Raw genomic sequence first — 25,730 nt, forward strand, 5'->3', positions numbered from 1 at the left:
ATATATATATATATATATATATATATATATACGCCTTGTATATGTACGCCTTAATACTCCCCTGGTAATGCAATAGACCGGGCGTATTAAGCGTACGCGGGGCCCTAGGCCATTCAAATTTTTGGGGCCCTTAGATTAAATTTTTTTGTCGTATATTTTTTATTTATTCAAATATAAAAGTATTTATGTATCTTTTCATTTAAGAAAGCATATTTAAAATAAAAATAAATAATATCCTGAACCTCTCAAACAGCGACTATTTCAATATATAAAATTTGATTGAAAGTGACCAGTTGTATGAATTTTTTCTAGAGTATATAAAACAATAAACAAACATTTACCTTATATTAAAATATCTTGTATTTATTTATTGATCAAGCAGAATTACGGACACTAAATAATTATAAAACACTAAAAAAATTATGAGACACTTCAGTTGAGGCACGAAATAACTTCTTTTTCATTTAAAACGTCTCAATAATGTCAACAACATTTAATTCTTTGATTCTAGTTTAAACAAGTCTCAGCTCGCTATAGTACTGCTTTCAATTTTTTCGAGCGCAAATCAAAAGAACGAATTTGAACTTAAAAGACATTGATAAATATTATAATACATAAACTATAATAATACTTATAAATAATAACTAAAATAAGTAATAAATAAATATGATTAACATTATGTAAAAAAAATTATCGTATTTTATTAATATATATTTGAAATTGATTTTTTTTAAAATCATTGTTTTTCTTAATTTTTTAAAATTTATTTTCAAAATTTTTTTTTTAAGGGGGTCCCGGCCCAGTCTGGCCCAATGGGTAATCCGGCACTGCAATAGACTCTAAGTACTCTACCGTAATTGCAAAATCGTAGCATTTGCTGGACGGCTAGTATTGTTGTGAAAATGCGTGAAAGCCTATTTTTTTTAAGACATCGTATTTTGTGGGGCCACCAGTATTAGACAGATAAGTAATTGGGGCTGAGTAAAATTTACGGTTAAAAGTATATTTAGTCTCACTATAAATTTCGGACGCATAGTCATATGGAGAAGGCGGCGAACATGAAATGAACCATCGAACACCACCAAAAAAGTACAAGGAGATGGTTGTGGTCTCTTGTGGGATGATATTATTCTTGGTTCCTGTATTGATCTTCTACATTTTTGAAGGTGGTTTCGTCACTGCTGCTTATTATTGTACCACGGTTTTAACGAAACCACGGATCCTCAGCTAATCTTCCTGGACAACAACGTACACCTCATCGTTAGTGGATGCCTCAAAACTGTTGGTGAAGATATTACATGCATCCATTGGACGTCAAGATCGAAAGATTTAAATACAGTTAAACACATGTGAGATGCCCGAGGTTGAAGTTTGCCAGCAAGTCAACAGTCGTCAGCAATTAGTCTAGGCTACGATTGTCGCTTCAAATGGATTGAGTAGATAAGCTCTTACGCAGGCAGTGTTAAATTCGGTACATTAGACAAAGGCGATCCTTTCCCTTATTTAAGTCCGGTTTTTCAATAAAGTGCTTTTTTCAAAAAAAAACTTTTATGTTGCGTTTTTGTTTACTTTTCATACGTGTTGTTTGGAGCTGTTATATTTTTTTACGTTGATTTATAACACTAGGTAACATTACAATAATGTACTATGTAACATTAAAAAAGTCACGTCAATCTTAAGTTCGCATTCCTTTTTTCATTATTTTGTCAAACTTTTGTATTCCTTTAATTCAATATTCCTTAACGCAATCTTTGTCTATACAATTTAGATAAAATACTGATTCCAAAAAATGGATTTCATGTCTGATTCAAATTATTTTTTTAATCGTGGCTTCTTTTTTTTGCAGCGAAATGAAGTTTCTAATCGTTTTGATTTTTGCGGGCATTGCCCTTGCATCTGCTGTTCCTTTACAGCCACACTCTTATGGTGAGTATGCCTTTTATTGTTGGAAATTTTCTTTAGAGATGCATACAATGCCTTCATAAATACAGCAAAATATTACATATATATATATATATATATATATATATATATAATTACCAAAGACTCTCTTGAGTTTGAATGAGGATGGTTTTATATACAGAATANACAGGTTTAGAATTTTCTACAGTGAAAAGTTTTCGGAACTTCAGTATTCAAAAAAGTATACAAAAACTAGACGTTAAGAACGTATCCAATGAGCGAGCAAAGCGAGCATTGGATTGCTAAGCAATCCGAAATGAACTGTGAAAGCAGTTCCGGGGGTTGGTGAGCGCCAGCGAGCAGGGGGCGAAGCCTCCTAGTATATATATATATATGTATGTATATATTAAATATCCGGAAAACAGAATAAAGAAAAGATATAATCTCTTCCTCAGCTCACACGATTATATCCTCAAAAAGGAGTGCTTTCTAATATTGTTTCAACATAACCGAAGCAAAATATATCAATACAATAGAGTGAGAAGCACTCAAAAAATTGAAATGAGAATAGAACACATTAAGCAAAAAATATATACGAAATAAAACATATCAAACAAAAAACAGAAAATAAAGTGTAAGGAAATTACAGAACAAAATAAGAAAGAAAATCTATATAGTGAGCCTCGAACTTACGCGTACAGTACTTCTTCAAGAATGATTCAAAACATTTTCACAATAAGATTGCCAGATAAAGCTATAATTTTGAAAAAAGAATTTCTGGTTCACTGCTATTATCATATGAATGGAAAAATTAACATATTTCAGTTTCTCAGCAAGAGTTATGTTTTTTATACCATAAATGTCCTTATCATATAGTACTGTAATTTTAACAGAATTTCATTTCCGTGTGCATTACCTTTATCGAAAATTATATGTAAAATTGTGCTATATCGTCACCTGGAAACACTAATTACTGCAAAACAAGTATTAAAAATAATATAAATATTAGGAAATAATTTTTCTCACTATAGAAAATAATTATTGCAGCGAAAGACATTCAAAGACTTTTTACAGCAGCTATAAATTTAAAAAAGCATTAAAAAACAACAATAAATAAATTTTCAATAACTCAGAGAAGTGATAAGTTTGGAATTAAATTCTACGATAAGTTTTAAATCTGTGGTATAGAAAATATGAGGCAATGCAATAAAGAAATTCTGGATTTTGCAATTGAATAATATTAAATTTAAATGTAGCAATCAGTACACAACCAAAAAACAATGATTGTAAAGCAATTGTGGGTGTTGATAAGCAAATTGAGCAGTGTCCGCAGCCCCTAGTTTTTATTAATTATATCACGATTTCACTTTATAGTTGATTATATTTCTTCATTTTAGAGTTGGAAAGTCGTGTAGAAGAGTTTGCATCAGAGGATCTTTTCGAAGCTGAAACGTAAGCTTAAAAAATTTTCATATCAATAGAAATAAAACTTAACCTTAAGGATGAAATAACAAGCAAACACGACTTATTTTAGTAACTAAATTTAATAAATTGCTAATGATATTTAAGTTTAAAAAAAGAATGAAGTGAGAAAAATTTAAAATAATTTAAGTTATAATTTTTTTATTTATATGTTCTGAAGAAATTTATTTTCTTCTTTGTGTTACTTTAAAATCCACTAATCTAGTGAAAAAAAAAGCGTAATAGTAAATTATAAATTTGGACTTCTATTTGCATTGCGTTCAGTTATTTTTAAAGAGCAAAATATTTTTTTAAAATTTTTTTCAATGTATCAGGTTAAAATAATTTTAAACCTGATACATAGAAAAAATAAGCACAATCTATTGCTAAAAATTATGGATAATTTTTCAATGTAATAGGTTTAATAATATTGTTAAGTATTATGCAGATTCATATGTGAATAAAAATAATGCTTTTATCTTTCTTTCTACAGTGAAAGCACTTTAGATGAAGTAAAAGAACAGCTGAGAGAACGAGTGAGGCAAATTCTGAAGAAAATTAAAGAAGTCATTGAAACTGGAAAGCTTTTCCAGAAGGAAACTCTCCAAAAAGTAAGAAAGTCGCTTTTGATTACAATTATCGTCGGAATTTATACACTATCCATCAATAAGTATTTTGATACCTATGATGGAAAAGAAAAACAAGACCGTCTTCATATTCAATTGTTGATACACGTGAGGGTATAGTGAGGCTTTGAGGAGAACTCTTCCAGACTGAAAGTCTGGGGTTGTCTGCTGCTATGGTAACAAGCGAGAGCATATTTCTAATGGGGGTGAAATGGAGGAAAGAAGGTGTCGATTGGTTTACTCACGACGACCTAAGCTAAGACTAAGATAAAACTATTAACCCCACACCCCTTTTCGAAGTGACCTTTCCTTGTAACCATAGTACCCGCCACGATGAGAGACGGGTGCTTGGAGGAGTTATCCTGAAAATAAGTACTGACTCAACCATCTCGAACATGGTTTCCAAAAGTTCTGGTAAGACAGCCAGGCGAATTTTTCTCCAATCAGCCCGTCGAGGAAACTTCATTTTTTTCACTGTTTTTGGATGAATATTGCACCTCTTTAATCGATGATTAAACTTGTCCCAGAGGTTCTAGATAGGGTCCAGATCTGGACATACTAGCCCGTTTGGTAAGCTTTATTTTCTATACTTTGTGATAAAATGATCAGGTACCAGTTTCAATAAAAACAACTTGAATTTTACAGAATTCACCTTTAGAAAGAAAATCCGCTTAGAGCGAGATATCTTAACTGCAGCAATCAAACAATCTCATCTTCTTCACACAGCTGTTCTGTTTTTAAATGAGCCTATATCGTACTTAGATAGAAAACTATTTCCCCTTTTTATTTTCAATACGTTGCAATAAGTTATTTCCTAATAGTTCAAGAAGAATCTCATATGAATAAAAGAGTGACAGTGAATTGGCTCGCACTAGGTCAGTGCTTTTCATACTCGGTAGCACAATACTGTTTCTTAATTCAAAAATTAAAAACATCAAAAAAATACCTAAATTAGTTTTCATTATACATCTATTGATATTTTTTTATTATATTTCCATTTTTCGACTAATTTAAAGGGGCTCTATTATTTTAAAATTCTGATAATCGTAAAAAAATATTCCTTTTAAAAAAATCGTATTACGATCAACGGAAACAAAATAGGGTTGAAGTATATAATATCAAATTGAATACGTTATTGGAATTGTTATAGAATATTTTTGTAGAACGAGCTACTCTTGACGGGCCAAGTATCTTAACTGTTTCGCTTTCTCTGTAATTATTTCCCTCAACTTTTTTTGATCCTTAAAGAAGGAAAATGGTTCAACATATTCTGTTACCTAACAAGCTCTACTTATTTTTTTATGTGAGCGGAACAAGAACTATTCCAAACCCGTGTCTGTTTAGATTTTGATCGAAATTGCAGTGAATAATTACATTTTGGCTAAGTTAACATTTAACGTCGAAAAAAAACGATGAATTGTTGTCCATTCTTGGCGAATTATGACTAGTGTTATCGTCATGTTAGCAAAATGGATTCAACTAGCAAAACTGGCACAGCGTAGAAAGCACAATGCTATCATATATAATATAGTAGGATAGGGAATTAAGCTAGTCCTTACCAAGAAAAATAACCTCGAACTTCAACTTCACATCCACCGATGTGTATGGGAGGTACTTATTGATAGATAGTGTATTTATTTATTGTTACGATAAAAGCGTCTAAAAAGCTAAGCTTACGATAAAATTTTTTACGATAAAAAGTCCAATTTTGAATTCGTATCAAAATATTATTATGCACTAAAAACTCTTCCCTTAACATTTATGAATACAAAAACAAATATAATCGGGAAATTATATTTCTTTTACAACTGCAATATAGGAATACTTTGTCCCACCACTCAAAAAGTGATAGAAATGGTGTAAAAATCTAACTAGTTAGCAAACCATTTTTAATATACGCATACTGTCTTTTGTATTCAATTTATAAGACACAGACAAATTATAAGTACGATAAATTTATGCCATGGATTTGAAACTTTAAGTAAAATCCTCTTCTAAAAAAGGTTCAGATTGTGTACGCCAAACATTATAATAAGAGCTGTTAGTTAGAAAGTTCTTTAAGGAGGGATAAGTTGTTTACATAGCAAAACTATTATTTTGCATTTACGAACATATTATGGTCGATTGTAAGTAAAAAGCATTGGTTTACTTAGCAGTTTTTTTCAATATGGCATTCTTCAAGGAAACAAATGTTTCGAAAACAGTTTTCCGATTATTTTATACAATAAAGAGCTGATTTTTGAAACTAACTGTTTTTAATAATTTTATTTAACATATTCATCTTTTTGTTCCAGTTAAAAGAGCTTAATGAAAAACTTAGGAAAGAGCTGGGTGAAGAGGGTTTCAAGAAGTTGAGAGATAGGACTGGTGATTTATTACGAAAACTTTTGGAAAACTTTGGTTTTCATAAAAGAGCTGCCGTCGAACATGCAGAAGACATCATGGCTGAAGCCCAGTAAGAGAGATTTGATATATTTTATGCATCAATCTTTATTTTATTTCCAATGAGCTGCACAATCAGTCTTCCCGATAAGCAGACCTAGTGCGTTCTCCAGAAGTGGTATTCACTCTTTCAGGACCACCACAATGGGTGAGATACCGTTGACCATGTTAATTTGGACGTCTAGTTTCTGCCACACTAGATGGCAGCACCGAGACTCTATTTGGATGATAAAGTGCACTAGGAATTTAACTTTGCCGGAAATGCCAAGAGCCAATGAGGCACNAGAGGATCTTTTCGAAGCTGAAACGTAAGCTTTAAAAATTTTCATATCGATAAAAATAAAACTTAACCTTAAGGATGAAAGAACAAGCAAACACGACTTATTTTATCAACTAAATTTAATAAATTGCTAATGATATTTAAGTTTGAAAAAGGAATGAAGTGAGAAAAATTTAAAATAATTTAAGTTATAATTTTTATTTATATGTTCTGAAGAAATGTATTTTTTTCCTTGTATTACTTTAAAATTCACTAATCTAGTGAAGAAAAAAGCGTAATAGTAAATTATAAATTTGGACTTCTATTTGCATCTTGTTCAGTCAGTTTTAAAGTACAAAATATTTTTTTAAAATTTTTTCAATGTATCAGGTTAAAACAATTTTAAGCCTGATACATAGAAAAAATAACCATAATTTATTGCTAAAAATAATAGATAATTTTGCAATATAATAGGTTTAATAATATATTGTTAAGTATTATGCAGATTCATATGTGAATAAAAATAATGCTTTTCTCTTTCTTTCCACAGTGAAAGCACTTTAGATGAAGTAAAAGAACAGCTGAGAGAACGAGTGAGGCAAATTCTGAAGAAAATTAAAGAAGTCATTGAAACTGGAAAGCTTTTCCAGAAGGAAACTCTCCAAAAAGTAAGAAATTCGCTTTTGATTAAAATTATCGTCGGAATTTATACGCTATCTATCAATAAGTATTTTGATACCTATGATGGAAAAGAAAAACAAGACCGTATTCATATTCAATTGTTGATACACGTGAGGGTACAGTGGGGCTTTGAGGAGAACTCCTCCAGACTGAGAGTCTGGGGCTGTCTGCTGCTATGGTAACAAGCGAGAGCATATTTCTAATGGGGGAGAAATGGAGGAAAGAAGGTGTCGATTGGTTTACTCAAAACGACCTACGCTAAGACAAAACTATTTACCCTACACCCCTATTCGAATTGACCTTTCCTTGTAATCATAGTACCCGCCACGACGAGAGGATTTCTGGAGGATTTCTCCTGAAAACCGCACTATAAGTACTGCCTCAACCATCTCGAACATGGTTTCCAGAAATGCTGGTAAGACAGCTAGGGGAATTTTCCTCCAATCAGTATGTCGAAGAAACCCTGTTCTTGAATGAATATTGCACCTCTTTAATCGATGATTAAACTTGTCTCAGAGGTTCTAGATAGGGTTCAGATATGGACATACTGGCCCGTTTGGTAAGCTTTATTTTCCATACTTTGTGACAAATATTAAATACTAGTTTCAATAATAGCAACTTGAATTTTACAGCATTCACCTTTAGAAAGAAAATCCGCTTAGGGCGAGATATCTTAATCTATTAAATACATTAATGGGAACTGCAGCAACCAAACAATCTCATCTTCCTCACTAAGCTGCTCTGTTTTTAAATGCGCCTATATCGAATTTAGATAGGAAACTATTTCCCCTTTTTATTTTTAATACGTTGCAATACCAACGAGCGACTCTTGATGGACCAAGTATCTTAACTGTTTCGTTTTCTCTGTAATTATTTCCCTCAACTTTTATTGATATTTAAAGAAAGGAAAATGGTTCAACATATTTTGTTACCTAACAAGCTCCGCTTATTTTTTTATGTGAGCGGAACAAGAACGATTCCAAACTGGTGTCTGTTTAGATTTTGATCGAAATTGCAGTAAATAATTACATTTTGCCTTTAAGCTCAGTTAACATTTAACATCGTCTCAAAAAAGATACGTTAGTAAAAATACGTGAAAATATTATGCCATAAAATAAAAAGATGAATTGTTGTCCATTCTTGGCGAATCATGACTAGTGTTATCGTCCTGTTAGCAAAATGGATTCAATTAGCAAAACTGACACAGAAAGCACAATGTTATCATATATAGCATAGCAGGATTGGGAATTAAGCTAGTCCTTACCAAGAAAAATAACCTCGAACTTTAACTTCACATCCACCGATGTGTATGGGAGGTACTTATTGATAGATTGTGTATTTATTGATTGTTACGATAAAAGCTTCTAAAAAGCTAAGCTTAGGATAAAATTTGTTAGGATAAAAAGTCTAATTTTGAATTCGTATCAAAATATTATTATACACTGAAACCTTTTCCTTTAACATATATGCATACAAAAACAAATATAATCAGGAAATTACATTTCTTTTGCAACTGTAAATTGTATTTGCAACTGTAGGGCCGGGATAGCCTGGTCGGTAGGGCGCTGGGCCCATGTCCGAGAGTTTGTAGGCTAGAACCCCGCCGGCCGAAGACTCCCCGTGTAGTAAAATAGGGACTGATACACGTTAAATCTGTCGAGTTACAAAGTCCTCCATGTTCCCATAGCAAATCAATACCTCTGGGGGTACTGAATTGGAGATTGATCGTTCTCTGATTTAGGGCAAAATTACGATCTGTGGATGAATGAATGTATGTATGAATGGTTCCATCTTATAAACGGGCGTGACGTAATGGGTGCGGCAGAAGTCAAATTCTTGGCCATAGATGGCGCCACTGGAAAACAAGAACAATCGCACCCCTCTGCCTTAACAGGCATGCGAAAGCAAGCAAAGCATGCAAGCAACTGTAAATTGGGATACTTTGTCCCACTCCAAAGGTTACAGAAATGAAGTAAAAATCTTACTAGCTAAAAACGAATTTTAGATTACGTAATTAGTCTTACATATTCAATTTATAAGAAACAGACAAATTTTAAGTACGATAAATTTAACTCACAAATTTAAGATTTTAAGTAAAATCCACTTCTAAAAAAGGTTCAGATTGCGTACGCCAAACATTATAATAGGAGCTCTTAGTTACAAGGTTTTTTAAGGAGGGAGAAGTAACTATAACTATTAAGGAAGGAGAAGTATACGGCAAAACTATTACTTTGCGATTGGGAGCATGTAATGGTCGGTTGTAAGTAAAAAGTATTGGTTTACTTAGCAATAATTTTTCAAGGAAAAAAATGTTTTGAAAGCAGCTTTCCGATTATTTTATACAATAAAGAGCTGATTTCTAGAACTGCTTACAATTTTACTTAACATATACATATTTTTGTTCCAGTTAAAAGAGCTTAATGAAAAACTTAGGAAAGAGCTGGGTGAAGAGGGTTTCAAGAAGTTGAGAGATAGGACTGGTGACTTATTACGAAAACTTTTGGAAAACTTTGGTTTTCATAAAAGAGCTGCCGTCGATCATGCAGAAGACATCATGGCTGAAGCCGAGTAAGAGAAAACTGATATATTTTATGCATCAATCTATGAAATATTTTACGACTATCTCGTAGAATTATTAGTTATGTAACTAGACAACGAGTAAAGTTTTTTTTTAAAAAAGTTGTATGATTAAATAATTTATATTAATTTTTACATAAAAATTAATTCTATCGTGTTTAAAACCTTAAAAGGAAAAGAAAAACTAAAAGATAAGAAAAGAGCAACCATTAACATTAGTTAATTTATTAATTTTACGGTAACTAAAGTCACATATGTTTTCAATGTATTTTTATACATATAATTTTAAAGCACTTTTTGTAGTATTCTTTGAATTATATTTAAAAACTATTCTATAACAATTCCAATGACGTATTCAATTTGATATTACACACTTCAACCATATTTTGTTTCCGTTGATCGTAATATTTCTTTAAAAGGAATACTTTTTTACGATTATCAGAATATTAAAATAATAGAGCCCCTTTAAATTAGTCGAAAAATAGAAATGTAATTAAAAAATATCATAGATGTATAATAAAAAATAATTTAGGTATTTTTTTGATGTTTTTAATTTTTGAATAAAAAAACAGTATTGCGCTACCGAGTATGAAAAACACTAATTTTGATAAAATATATTTTTAGTTTTGCCTCATTCTAATCTAGTGCGAGCCAATTCACTGTCACTCTTTCATTCATATGAGCTTTTTCCTACACTATTAGGAAATAACTTTCAGTGATAAACTATGTAAAATGAAAACAAAATCTGATATTTGAAGAAACTGATTCTTTTTTTAAATTTGGGAGTTTCTTTTTTTATCAAACAATTATCTTAAAAGTAAATAAAACATCAACATCAACTACCAGCGTGTACGTCTTAATTAAAATTGTTAAAATAAGCCAAGTTTGTCCCTTTTAACAAATTAATATTTTTTTTAACTAAGACAATTGTTAACAGAATTAGCTGTGGTGGAGCAGGGGATGGAGCATTGGCTTATCAATGATCCCAGGTTCGAATCCCATCGCTATCTGGTACATACGAATTTTGATCCCGGATCACACCAACCACTGTGCTAACGTAAAAAATACCCTCAGTGGTAGATGGATAATGAATTAGAATCTCCTTGCTGTCTGGTTAACTGAGGGGGATTTACATGGTTTTCCTCCACATGCAACCAAATGCCGGTTAGTTCCATCAAAAAAGTCCTCCACGAAGGCTAGTTTGTCTCAATGCTTCATCCAAGAGTTCTCTTGTCTCCTATCTTGGGTTCAAAATTCCACGGCTAAGGAGTTGAACATTGATAGTCGGTAACTTGGGATTGGGTTGGTTGTTCAACGACGGACGACGGTTATAAAAAAAACCCTTATAAAATTTCTTTAAATAGAAAAAAAGGCAAGCAGTTTGAGAATCTTATTTGCATTCTAGGCATGCTGACTTATCTGATATCCTTAAAATGAAGGAAGTTTTAGAAGAACTCCTTAAAAAAGCAAAAGATGCCTTTGACAATGGAAGCACGGTTACAGAATACTTGGAGAGAGTATGTAATTCATATTTACTTCATTTAAAATAGAACGCAAGTGTGACTGAGTTTACTTAGTAGTTTATTTTCCATAAAAGTTTGTTCCAAAACAACGCTTGCAGTTAAAATATAATTCAAATATTAATGAATTTCTTTTACAAATTTGAGCATGCGCGCATATTTCAGGAATTAAAATATAATAACGAATTCACAAATAATCATCTCTGCAAATGGCCTTAGATGTAACTGCATGAGTCGTAAATTTCAGTTCGTAAATAATAATTAGTTTGCAAATTATATATCAAGCCTATTTTGCAAAAGAAAAACTTGCTATTTGTCATGCTTCTTAATTTATGAAGCTTGCATACTTCTTAAACCATTAATTCGCGAAATTCAATGCCCATAAATATCAAACGTGTGTATTTCGTAAATTTTCAGTCCATAAATAATTATTCTTTGCAGATTATCAAATTATTAGTGAATTATCTAACGTGTATACAATGTAAATTACACTTTTGAAATTTCTTGTTAAAAATGGTTAAATATCAATTTATTTTATACAAATAATACAAAACTGAAACTATGACGCTTATAATTCAAATCATTTTTGTTTCTTCTTATGCACGTCTGGCAAGCCTTGAAAATTTTCGTCTATTTTTGAGTTCTTGAAACATGTCAACTTCTACTTCTAATCTGTATATCTTTGAAGCGAAATAAGTTTTTTAATGAAGCAGTATCGTAGCACTTCATTTCCTTGGGATTATTTTTAACTAAAATAATGGATAACTTAATTAATAATTACTGTTTCACAATGAGTATGGTAAATTCTAAGCCGGTAGTAGAGTATGCTTTTGCCATTTTTTTTAAAAAATCTCTGTGATGTTCTTTTTAGCATTTGGGACTATTTATAAGCCGACTGGAGTATTTTAGCTTATGCTTAGAATTATCAACCTAAAGTATTAAAGTATACGGTACTTGATTTATATGAAACGAAATTGTTTCTTTCTCAGATCCAACAAATTCGCGATGCTTTGAAACTTTTGAACATCGATTTAGGAGAGAAGGCAAAGGAATATCTCCAGGTTTTGAAAGAAAAAGTAAAAGATTATTGGAACAAATTGAAGGAAAAGCTCACTTCTAAAAGATCTGCTGATATTGATATTTTTGGAATGTTTGAGGAGCTCAAGAAACAGGTAAGAAACAAATTATATATATCTATATGTTTTTAGTACACTGAACTTAAAATCATCATGATTCAAATCGATAATTAAACAGAAGCACAGCTTTTTAAAAGTTCAAAAGTAGTTTAGTTTAGTTTTTATATTAATATACAAAAATATTAAAATTCTATGAGTCAAGATGATTATAAATAAAGTTTAAGTGAAAACTTATATTATAATCATATAATGGAATATAATCTTAACTTTAATGAACCTGTTGTACTAAATATTACAGATAGCAATTTCAGATACTTGAAACTAACAATGGCTTAGGTTAAAAAATAAGATTAAAATTTTTTGAAAAAAAATTGAGAACTTTTTTCTTAAAAATAAACAAACTATAGTATAAATAGACTATAGTATAGTATATTTCAAGCAAATTTGTTTAAATCAGTGGGTGTTAATGTGTGTTTCATATTGATATTGACTAGATAAAATCTATAATTTTTATATGAAAATTACTGAATGATTTAAATCATTTTTTTAATTCCTTATCTTCTTACTTAATATATTTTTGGTTTAAATATAAAAACGAAATCTGTCGAATCTGGTAAAGAAAATTTTCAATCAGAAATTGAAAAAAAAAGAGAAACTCGTTTTGTTTTTTTAAAAAGAGAAAACTAATTCAGAAAAAGTATGAATAGATCAAAAGGGGGACTAGGATAGTAATATGTGAAGTTAATCAAATCTGCTTTTATTGCAGAAGAGGGAAAAATATCACAGATTTGCAGAAAACAATTATAACAAAAAAAAAAAAAAACAGATTTTAGTCGTGCAGTCAACCTCTTAGGGGCGATAGGGTGTCCCAGGACTGAACGGGCGAAGTATGTCAGGAGCGTATTTTCCTGACAGAGTCACCGAAGGCAATTCCATTATGCTCAGCTAATGACAGTAAGCGAATTTAGTCTGTCTTCAGCCCTCGTGGTTCCTCAATCAAATGAATATGCATATTACCCTTAGCCATGGGCCATTCACATACCTTAGATGCATGAAATTTCGTAATAGGGAAAAGATTTTTTCTCCTTGCTCCTGTTTCCCTCCCTCCAGCCCTGCTCACCTTGCTTAAGAGCCTCCTGGAGGCAGCTGTTGGTTGAGCAGGAGAAGATTTTTGATGTTTGCAGGTGGTGATATCTCTTTTGGACCTCTTGTAGGCTTTCCTACACCAGAGGGATGAGTAACAACAGCAACAAGATTTTACTAATCAAGTATCTAAAACCACCCCATTACAAGTAGAATCATTGTTTTATTGAATAAGTTCTTTTAGGGGATAATGGTCTTTGTCTTTTGTTGTAAAAATACCCCCAAGTATGATTTATACAAACTATCAAACTACTATTTAATAGTTTTTAAATGTTTAATATTATTTACCTGACTTTACACTATTTTATAATTAAGTTTCATAACTAGGGAGTCTGACCTCTTGCTCTGCTGCTTTGGTCAACTCACTATTTTTGTTGATCTATTTGGATTGCTTCTGTTACTCCTTGTCTAATGAAAGAATGAGCGAAGCTATTACGAAAAAAGTCCCCTGAATTAATGTTGATTCATAATATTTTCCTCTTAAAACGGTTATTGAGATTTATAAGAGGGTTTCAATGATAACAACTTATATTCTCATGTCAATATATTAGAAATTATAGGCTTTTACATAACAATAATTTCTAAATTATTCTTTGAATCTGTCCTAATAAGTCATACTGACTTAGATCAGTGATTTATAATAAGATAAGTAATTATAATATATTTCTTTTACAGATCAGAGAGAAATTTGATTTGAACAAAATCAAAGAGTACATCGAGAAAGTTTTCGGTAAAGGAAGTGAGGTAAGTTGCAAATCAGAATTCCAAACTGTGCAAGAAGTTTCATTAATTTAGAATGACGTCAATTACGTAAACAGAGGAATTGTTTTACGTAGCTGACATCAGTATCAAAAATTTTGATTGACGAAATTTTTGTACTTTTTTATGAATTACTCTAAAATATGCTACTTAATATTTTTTAATTTGTCATGACGCCTTAATAATAATATCATTGACACTTTACAATTAATTATTCTCGCATAATATAGATTAGAGAAACTCTTCTAACTTGGTTGAAAGACAAAGGAGGCAAGCAGAAAATCTTGGATTTCATCGATCGAATTTTAGGTGAGAAAGAGGCACAAAATTCGATTAGTGACTACTTCCACAAAGTGAAGGAATATTTCAACAAATTGAACATAGAGTTGCATGAAAAGTATGCTGAGTTTGGAAAGTGGGTGAAAGAGCAATACGAGGATGTTTTGGAAAAAGGGAAAGACAAATCTGAAAGCCTGAAATTGATTGCTCGTGAGGTAAGAGTATAAAATAATTATTTAGAAAAGTGTTCCTTTTAGATGGGCAATCTTCTTTACGCAAATAATAAGTAAATTTGACGAGACGAATATGATAAAATAATGAATCAGCAATCGACAATGTATATGCCGAAATAATGAATCAAATCTATGTAATTCCATCATATTGTTAAATAAAAATCTATATGAAATCAGTTTGAAAATGTAGTATTAAAGCAATAATGCAAAATGTAAGTAAAACCTGGGAAAGCGCTAAAACAGCATGAGCCCAAAATTTGCATTCAAATATATTTATAAAAATTAGAGAATAATGCTTAAATTGAAATAGGATAGTAAATTGAATTAGAACAAAAAAAAATATGTAAGCAATGCCGGACTACTTCAGGGAACATCCTGCATGAATTTATGGGGGAGCTTTATATGTGAATAACTTTTTAACAAAGTAAAAGTATTTTAGAGTCCTAAAACCTCACTTGGAAAAAATAATTAAAATATAGAAGAAATAGATTCAGTACATGAAAAGCAAAACAATTAATGCTAATTATAAAAATGAACTAAGTATATAGGTAAAATTCTCAATAGACTCTCCAAAAAACAACATACAATTCCAAAGCTTGTTTATAATTGAAGTAGACGTCTTAAATTACCGTTACCAACAAAAAGGAGCATACGGAAAAGAACTAAAGGAAACTACTCTATGTATTTATACTTCGTTATATACTTAGTTGAACCATAGTACAGTTAAAATTCGCTGTTATGTTTTCTAAGGTGGAAAGTTAAACCATATTATAGTGTTTCTGGAATTTAATTATTCTATAATATGGTACAGCTTAAATGAAAATATGATTCAGTTTTTCATTAAGGTTGCGACAACATTGCACTATTTTGTGGTTTAATGTATATCAACATAATAGTTTAACTTTGAACCAATTTTCCTGAATTTGTGCAAGTTTAAATAGGGGGACACGACATTGCTACAACAATTGCACAGTCTTATTTCCTGTATCATTAAATGTACCTTAAAAAGAAATATTGAGATTTTTCATAATTGGACGCAATTAATTTTAAGAGTAAAGTAATGCAGAAAAAAACTTAAATTTTCACAGCAAAAATTTAGTGTATTTCAAATTTTGATTCAAGTTACACGTGCCTTTGTACAGTTATTTCACTGTACTTAGAAACACATAAATTAGTTTGGAATCGAACATAAATTAGTTTTAATCAAAGAGTTTTCAATTTCGCAAAAATATGGTTTTAACATACTTTCAAATTTAAAGTAATGACTTTGAAAATAAATTTTTTGATATAAAAAAGTTTACGATGAAATAAATTAAATTATGGCTCAACACACTGAAAATTTTTCTCCAGTGTATTTGTTATATTTGACTAAAGCTTTAAAACATCCATTGTAGTGGAATGATTTTATTAAAAATGTTTATTAAATACTTGACTTAAAAAGAGTTGTTAAGTATGTCACAGAATAACTTAAGGGAATATACATATAATATTAATAATATTAATATTAATATAATAATAATATTAAAATTTTAGTCAATTGTAAAAAGTACGTAAAAAATAAGAATTTTAACATAGGTAAAATCAATTGAACAATGTAATTGATTTTACTTATGTGAAAAAATTCGTAGTGTCTGGATTTATTTTACTAATGTAAAAAACAAATAGAAGTGTTTTGAGTTATAATATCGTTTAAATTTCCTGCAAGTTTAATATGTTGCATCCATATTATAGTAAGCATAAGTCCCTCTTGAACTTTAAAGCACTGTATAAATTTTAAAGCACTGTTCAACCATTCAACACAGATAAATTCAACTTCTTAAAATGTTGCAGTAGAAGAATGAAATAAAAAATATGGTTCAATGTGAAATACTATGGTTANTTTATACAAACTATCAAACTACTATTTAATAGTTTTTAAATGTTTAATATTATTTACCTGACTTTACACTATTTTATAATTAAGTTTCATAACTAGGGAGTCTGACCTCTTGCTCTGCTGCTTTGGTCAACTCACTATTTTTGTTGATCTATTTGGATTGCTTCTGTTACTCCTTGTCTAATGAAAGAATGAGCGAAGCTATTACGAAAAAAGTCCCCTGAATTAATGTTGATTCATAATATTTTCCTCTTAAAACGGTTATTGAGATTTATAAGAGGGTTTCAATGATAACAACTTATATTCTCATGTCAATATATTAGAAATTATAGGCTTTTACATAACAATAATTTCTAAATTATTCTTTGAATCTGTCCTAATAAGTCATACTGACTTAGATCAGTGATTTATAATAAGATAAGTAATTATAATATATTTCTTTTACAGATCAGAGAGAAATTTGATTTGAACAAAATCAAAGAGTACATCGAGAAAGTTTTCGGTAAAGGAAGTGAGGTAAGTTGCAAATCAGAATTCCAAACTGTGCAAGAAGTTTCATTAATTTAGAATGACGTCAATTACGTAAACAGAGGAATTGTTTTACGTAGCTGACATCAGTATCAAAAATTTTGATTGACGAAATTTTTGTACTTTTTTATGAATTACTCTAAAATATGCTACTTAATATTTTTTAATTTGTCATGACGCCTTAATAATAATATCATTGACACTTTACAATTAATTATTCTCGCATAATATAGATTAGAGAAACTCTTCTAACTTGGTTGAAAGACAAAGGAGGCAAGCAGAAAATCTTGGATTTCATCGATCGAATTTTAGGTGAGAAAGAGGCACAAAATTCAATTAGTGACTACTTCCACAAAGTGAAGGAATATTTCAACAAATTGAACATAGAGTTGCATGAAAAGTACGCTGAGTTTGGAAAGTGGGTGAAAGAGCAATACGAAGATGTTTTAGAAAAAGGGAAGGACAAATCTGAAAGCCTGAAATTGATTGCTCGTGAGGTGAGAATATAAAATAATTATTTCTAAAAGTGTTCCTTTTAGATGGGCCTTCTTTACGCAAATAATAAATAAATTTGACGAGACGAATATGACAAAATAATGAATCAACAATCGACAATGTATATGACGAAATAATGAATCAAATCTATGTAATTCAATCATAGTATTAAATAAAAATCTATATGAAATCAGTTTGAAAATGTAGCATTAAAGCAATAAAGAAAGATGTAAGTGAAATCTGGGAAAGGTCTAAAACAGCATCAGCCCAAAAATTGCATTCAAATATATTTATAAAAATTAGAGAATAATGCTTAAATTGAAATGGGATAGTAAATTGAATTAGAACAAAAAAAATATGTAAACAATGCGGGACTACTTCAGGGAACATACTGTATGAATTTATGGGGGAGTTTTTTCTGTGAATAACTGTTAAACAAGATAAAAGTATTTTAGAGTCCTAAAACCTCTTTTGGAAGAAAAATACATAAAATATAGAAGAAATAGATTCAGTGCATGGAAAGCAAAACAATTAATACTAATTATAAAAATGAACAAAGTATATAGGTAAAATTCTCAATGGACTGACCAAAAAACAACATACAATTACAAAGCTTGTTCATAATTGAAGTAATTGAAGAATTGAATTGACGGTTTCATTAAGGTTGCAACAACATTGCACTATTTTGCTGTTTAATGTGTACAGACATAATGGTTTAACTTTGAACCAATTTTCCTGAATTTGCACAAGTTTAAATAGGGGGACACGACATTGCTACAACAGTATTGTTTCCCGTACCATTAAATGCATTTTAAAAAGAAACATTGAGATTTTTCATAATTTGACGCAATTAATTTTAAGAGTAAAGTAAGGCAGAAGGAAACTTAAATTTTCAGAGCAAAAATTTAGTGTATTTCAAATTTTGATTCAAGTTACACGTCCCTTTGTACAGTTATTTCACTGTACTTAACTACACATATATTAGTTTGGAATCGAACATGAATTAGTTTTAATCGAAAATTTTTAAATTCTGTACAAATATGGTTTTAACATACCTTCAAATTTAAAGTAATGACTTTAAAAATTAATTTCTTGGTATAAAAAAGTTTACGACGAAATAAATTAAATTGTGGTTCAACGCAATGAAAAATTTTCTCCAGTGTAATTGTTATATTTTCTAATGCCTTAAAACATCTATTGTAGTTGAATGATTTTATTAAAAATGTTTATTAAGTACGTGACTTAAAAAGAGTTGTTAAGTATGTCTCAGAATAACTTAAGGGATTACATATTAATATTTTAGTCAATTGTAAAAAGTACGTAAAAGTTAAGAATTTTAACATAAGTAAAATCAATTGAACAATGTAATTGATTTTACTTATGTGAAGAAATTCGTAGTGTCCGGATTTATTTTACTAATGTAAAAAAAAATCGAAGAGTTTTGAGTTATAATATCGTTTAAATTTGCTGCAAGTTTAATATGTTGCATCACATTATAGTAAGCATAAATCCTTCTTGAACTTTAAAGCACTGCACAAATTTTAAAGCACTGTTCAACCATTCAACACAGATAAATTCAACTTCTTAAAATGCTGCAGTAGAAGAATGAAATAAAAAATATGGTTCAATGTGAAATACCATGGTTAAAAAGTTAACCAAATTTGTGATACATTTTCACCTGTCAGAAATTTTGGAGCATGTATAACATTTAGCGAACTTTCTGTTGTAATCTTAATACTTATATATATATATATATATANATAATTCTAAACAATTCGCAGGCTTATATAATTCACCACTTTTTTTCAGATATGTCATGCTACACCTTTAAAAAAACTAGCAAAATCTGTCTAATATTCGCAAATTTAGTTCGTAGTTATTTACCGTGTGGCCAGACGGGCAAGCCATGTAAAATTAGTGTGGCATTCAACGTGTTACTAAAATGGCATATATAATTCGAATAACTTTAGACTTTCAATTATTTGTCTGTTTTTCATTCAAACATTTTAAAACATGGAAGTATATATATATATATATATATATAATATTCATATATATGCACTTTGAATTTCAGTTTTTGCATGACTCTCGAATGCTGACCAAGCACATGGCAGTAGAAGCTAAGTTTTTCTTCACGGAGTACAAAAATGAGATAGGAGACATGTTTGGGGATGTAATGAAGAAAATTGAAGAAGTTTTGAAAAACTGATTTCTTTTAATAAAGCAAAACATTTTAATAAAATAAATTCTAAATTGAACTCTGCCTGTTTTCATTGAATTGCAGTTTTTTGGTAATTTATTTTATTCTGATTATTTTAATTGCATTGAATTCAGATAAAGAAGCAGATATAAAATATTAATTCCAAATGAATGATATTGGAGGGTTCACCATACTGAAAATGAGAGTTATTATTTTCATTTTAATGCTCCAAGATATTTCAGTCATGTGGAGATTATTTGTTAGGCAATGTCATTGAAGAGATTGGCAGCGTGATACTGTTCATCTTAAGTGGTCTCCAGGATTACTAAACCTTACAACTTCTGATTTTTTTCTATGGTGGTACACACTGTAAGAAATTTCTCATGAAAAAAATGGTTGAATGACATTTTATTTTACTGTTATTACACCATATTTAATAAAAAGAGTCAATTAACCATAAAAAGATCGTATTCAATTTGTTAACTTTGAAAAAAATAACCTATTAATTTTTTTATTGACAGAATTTTATAAGCAACAGGATAGAATTTTATCCGCGTCAACTAGGGTCACAGCAAATGATAATTGGGCGCGAGTTTTTCGAAAAATGGAAGCTAATTCATTTGATTACGAATTCATATTTCTATTTTTCATCACTTAAAGTCTATTAATCTTAGAGTAATAATTGTGTGTTGAACATTTTATGAAACCCCTAAGTGTATTGCTGTAAGAGAGGGATAATCTGTCAATCTCATGGCCGGCTAAACGGGAGTTCGAATCTCAGCGTTGGCATCACAATATTTCCTCCGTTCCTTCATTTGCGTGAGGAATTTTATCTATCCTACACTCCTACATTAAAGGCTCTGGACTATTGGTGCACAAAACTCTCATTCCCGCATTAATGACATAAAACACAAATAAGTCTGGTATTTCCCATTTTATACTGTAGATGGCACCACTAGATAGACAAATTAGGTCGCATTCCACGCATCAATCTTCAAAACACAATTCATTCTCAATCTAAGTCTAATGTTCATCACTTTGCGAAAAGCCTAACATGTCCCAGATCCGAACCTCAATGATAGCTAGTCGATTTCTTTTTGTTCCAGGATCACACCGGCTACAATGCCGATGTAAAATATCCCCTGTAGTAGACGGATCATGGGCTAGAATTCCTTTGTCCCCAAGCTTTACGGAAATGCGAGTTAATTCCATCAAAAAATCCTCATAGAAGGTTAGCATACCCTTTCTTTTGTCTTCTGAATAAGTCTTCTGAGTTTTGTCTTCTGAGTTAGGCAGTGATAGTCAAAATTCCGAAGATCGGACTGCTCTTCAATGCCGGATATAAAATAAGAATATATATTTCTTTAAATTAAGAGCTTTACTCAGGGGCTGGGGGAGGATAATTTCTGAAAAAAAAAATATATTATGAATTTTCTGAAGGAACGAATTCTTCAACTTTTCAATTATTTAAAAATTAAATTTATTTCAATTTGTAAAGAGTCTTCTGATCAAAATCCAGCCATTTTCTTAATATTCTTATTTGTAACAATTCAATTACCATATTTTCAGCTCTTAAGTTGCCATTACCTACGCGAGGAAGACACTTACAGCGTTAACTGGCGGCAAATTTCGGAGTTACCATTTTTATCTCATAAATAGCACAAGACGCGGGAAAAAAGCCAATTACAAAGTTGTTCAGCATCATCAATTCATTAAAAAAAATCCTGTGGCCAAAAATAATACAAATGAAAAGGCCATTTGTTTGATCACGTTGAACAGAACAGCACTTGCCGCTTGCCCCCACCTACTTGTCATGCTCAAAATAGTGTTCCTCAGCAACAATTCTCATCTGAATGTGGGACTGCTTGTCCCACTGCACATTTTACAACATGGTAGATGACACGCTAATACAAACATCTCTGATATGATTTTCGAAGTTCGTGCAATGATTGTGGTGGGTTGCATACACTCACAGTTTGATGCACTCTCACAGAAAAATGGCCATAGGGTTCAGGTCAGGTGAGCATTGAGGTTATTTTAAGCAGCCACAATGCCTGATGAGTTGTGCTGGAATGTATTCCGAATGTACTGTTAAACACTTAATACCTTGTGCGGGGAGGCCATTTTGTTAGAGACTTACATTCTACTAATTTTATAGTACGACAAAATATAACATAAAATTCTACGATTTAAAATATTTCTGAGTATTTTGACCACAATCAGAACTACATTTTGTCGCTATAATGCCAAGTTAACTAAACAATTACTTTTTCTTAAGTTTGTTTTATCAAATTATGGTTAATTTTGTACGATATTGAGTTCCAATTAGACACTTTAAGAAAGTTGTGGTAAACATGCACAGTAAATCTTTCTAGAATGTTTGACTCTTATTATAGAACCTTATAAAACATTTTGGTTATTAGACTGTAAAAGTATAAAAAAAATTATTTATCTAAAAAAAAACATTAGTAAGCAATATGTTTTAATGAGTATAGTCATTTTAAACTAAACTCAGCGGCGCGACAGCCCAAGAGGGCCAAGGCCTACTGTGCCCATCTCAGACATTTTAAATAACGAAAAACTATTCCAAAAATGTATTTATTAGAGTGAAAGATCTTATCTAAATCAGAATAATAATTAATAGATAATTATTAAAGTTTAAAATTTGATGCTCTTGCTATTGTCCTTGAAATATTTTTTTGTCTAATATTTAAAGAAATTATCCGTACATTGTTGTTATCTATGACAATGTTATTATCCGAATGTCATAGTACTGGAAATTGAATTAACAGTCTTAGTGAGTTATTAATTTGAACCAATTTTCTCTTAAAGTAAAACCATAATATCGTTTAAGTAAATATAAGAAGTAATAAAATATTTTGAAACTTAATACCATTATAGGGATGTGGTAAATTTGAAAGAAATTTTAGTTCAACAGACCCCAAGTTCTAACAGTATTGTGTGAGAAACTAATTTCATTTCAGTTTGTGAGCAAAACGTTCCCATTTCTTTCAATGAAAATAGGCATTTATTTCACTACAACACTACAAGTCCCTCAATAGACACGGTAAAAAATTAGAGCCTTAAAAGATGAAACAAAAACTGTCTTAAACTCGTTAATTTATATTTTCATACATTTTGTTACCTGGAAAATTATTTTAAGGACGAAAAGTTGATTTTGTGAACGAAAACGAAAATATATCCTTGGCTTTCTTTGACGAATGATAATTTTAAAAAGAGATTATGTAAACTATGGAAAGCGTTGAGAAACAATAAAAACATCGAAACAACGGAAAGTACTGTATTAATGAATAAATACTTTTTATCAATAAAAATGCGTTGCATTTTTTAGACTTATAAGCAAGTTTGAATTTTTGCAGACTTTAGGTAAAATTTTAAGGTACCTCTAATATTTTTTAAAAACTGTCTTGACTTTAGCAAACAGTTTAGTGTAGTTTCATGCCCAATTTTTTTAAAATCCATATTAATTATTTAACTCATTTTTTTCCACTTAGATTAAAGAAAACCAATGATACATTGTTTTAAAATTTGGTTTGAGTAATATGGTTCTAAATTAAACTCAAAATTCTTTTTATGACTTACAATTTCCTGATGAATCTAAAAATATCTATTAAAGCAAGTAATTCAACTTCTCTTTTCCAACCATACTTACAGAAAATTTGCTGAATTTACATCTTTAGTGAATGACTTCATGATGAGTAGAGCACGTTTCGTATGAAGAACAGTTAATGCCATCTTTAAAAAAAAAATTAGTCGACAAATTCAAGGTAGTGAAAGTTAATTTTCAAGGAATTAGATTGTTTCAAAAATAGCTCGTTTTCGAGTATTTTGGGAAACTATTGGAGCTGAAATAGCTAAAATGCATACTATAAAAGGAGAAAATTAAAGGGCAAGACTACTATTTCGTAGATTTGTTTCGTACTTTATACACCACGTATTTTTGCGGTTTAGGGATGATCATATTGTAAGTACTATTGTTTCATCAGACTAGTGCAAAAACATAATTTTGGATAAAATTTTTGAAATTGAGTTTATTATAAATTTAGAATCCCTGTAATCTTAGCTTTCTAAAAATACTTTACTTTTCAACTTCAATGATTTACTAGGTTATAGCAGTTTTTGTGCAAGGTGATAACAGTGGATTGACTAATGATTTGAAGTTTTTAAATGCGTTTATCTCAAAATCATATTTTTAGATTTTTTCATATTTCACACCACGTTAAACACTATATTTCATGTTGTTTTTAAAATAATTGTCTACAATTTTCGATGAGTGTTTATGATAATAGCACCCAAGTTTAGAACAATAAACTAAGAGAAAAATAAGGAATTTCACTTTTATGCATGTTTTTTCGCAAAGAGAAGAGCGAAAATTTCTAAAAACTTTCTTTCTTAGCTAAACTGATACCTAACTCAGTAGTACATGCGCTTACTTTTGCGATAATATTTCCAGACATAGTTGATAGCCTCCTAAATAAATTCCTCAACGGATTGTTTGTTTTCTCCAATTTTTTAACAGTATTTAGCGTCTATGCAAAAAAAATGCCTTATTTTTCGCATAAAATGGTCATTTAAAAAACAAAAATAAAATAGTAATAATTTTCATTGCCAGTTTTACAGTTAATAAAACAAATAAACTAGTTTTTCTTTTAAAATTTCACATTAATTTAAAAAAAATTGTCGAAACTAGTTGGATACCTTAAATTGCTTTGTTCAACGATCAAGTACAAATTCTCATAAAATAAAGAATAAAGTATTAGACATGCAGTTTTATACTTTGAGCAGCAATGCATAAGGAAAGTCAATAAATAATTGTCTGTTTTATTGATATTTTAAAAATATTTAGATAAAAAATTTTACGACACTTAAATAAAGGTTAGAATTAATTGATTATATATGTCAAAACTAATGCACGTTCACGTAGCGATAAATTATTGGTTATCTCAAATAAATAATTTGTTTAATAACGAAAAAAATTAATAATACTGTTTAATGTTAACTAAAATTAATATTTGTTTAATAAAAAATTGTGCAGCTTATTTGCTTGATATTACGGTACGGTGTTGAGCCAATTTTCCAAGGGGGGATGTGTAATTGTATACTAAATTACCTTACTAAATTGATTACAATAATTAAAATTACTCGTAATTATATAACTTGAACACGTGACTACTAGTAAATTGCAGTCAGGAGTAAATAAAATAAAAAGTCACTGAAAATCGTAAATCGTTTGCTTTTTTAAGAGGCAAATTACTAATAGTTATTATGACGGTTTGTAATTACGACAATAAGTAATTATTTAGTTATAGTAAATTATATTTTGCCTAATGTTTGCTGTGTATTATATTTTATGATATTTGTTTTCTTTTATTTTTATGGTTTTCTTAAAATTTTTTTTTTATAGTCATGAAAAGAATTGGTTTGCCATCATCCATTTAAATTCTTTTTCGCTTTCATTCTTAGCTATTTACTCGTGAACATTCCACTAAACTTTCATGACAAAAAAAAAAAAAAAAAAAAAAAAAAAAAAAAAAAAAAAAAAAAAAAAAAAAAAAAAAAAAAAAAAAAAAAAAAAAAAAAAAAAAAAAAAAA

The 25,730-nt window shown here is 30.0% G+C and overlaps 1 protein-coding gene across 1 annotated transcript in view; it reads left to right on the forward strand.

Moving 5' to 3' along the window:
- Nucleotides 1-20,175, forward strand: part of LOC107455703 (golgin subfamily A member 4) — a 134,916-nt gene extending 114,741 nt beyond the window's left edge. Inside the window, exons 69-80 of the mRNA XM_071183880.1 lie at nucleotides 1,847-1,926; nucleotides 3,300-3,354; nucleotides 3,857-3,974; nucleotides 6,284-6,356; nucleotides 6,499-6,739; nucleotides 7,241-7,358; nucleotides 9,779-9,939; nucleotides 11,354-11,465; nucleotides 12,458-12,640; nucleotides 14,423-14,491; nucleotides 14,737-15,000; nucleotides 19,992-20,175. Coding sequence (XP_071039981.1) covers nucleotides 1,847-1,926; nucleotides 3,300-3,354; nucleotides 3,857-3,974; nucleotides 6,284-6,356; nucleotides 6,499-6,739; nucleotides 7,241-7,358; nucleotides 9,779-9,939; nucleotides 11,354-11,465; nucleotides 12,458-12,640; nucleotides 14,423-14,491; nucleotides 14,737-15,000; nucleotides 19,992-20,126 — 1,609 coding nt within the window. The 3' untranslated portion in view covers nucleotides 20,127-20,175. The remainder of the gene's footprint in view (nucleotides 1-1,846; nucleotides 1,927-3,299; nucleotides 3,355-3,856; nucleotides 3,975-6,283; nucleotides 6,357-6,498; nucleotides 6,740-7,240; nucleotides 7,359-9,778; nucleotides 9,940-11,353; nucleotides 11,466-12,457; nucleotides 12,641-14,422; nucleotides 14,492-14,736; nucleotides 15,001-19,991) is intronic.
- The last annotated feature ends 5,555 nt before the right edge of the window (nucleotides 20,176-25,730 follow it).

This window comes from Parasteatoda tepidariorum, chromosome 8, assembly GCF_043381705.1.
Source record: "Parasteatoda tepidariorum isolate YZ-2023 chromosome 8, CAS_Ptep_4.0, whole genome shotgun sequence".
NCBI classification, from domain to species: Eukaryota; Metazoa; Arthropoda; class Arachnida; order Araneae; family Theridiidae; genus Parasteatoda; species Parasteatoda tepidariorum.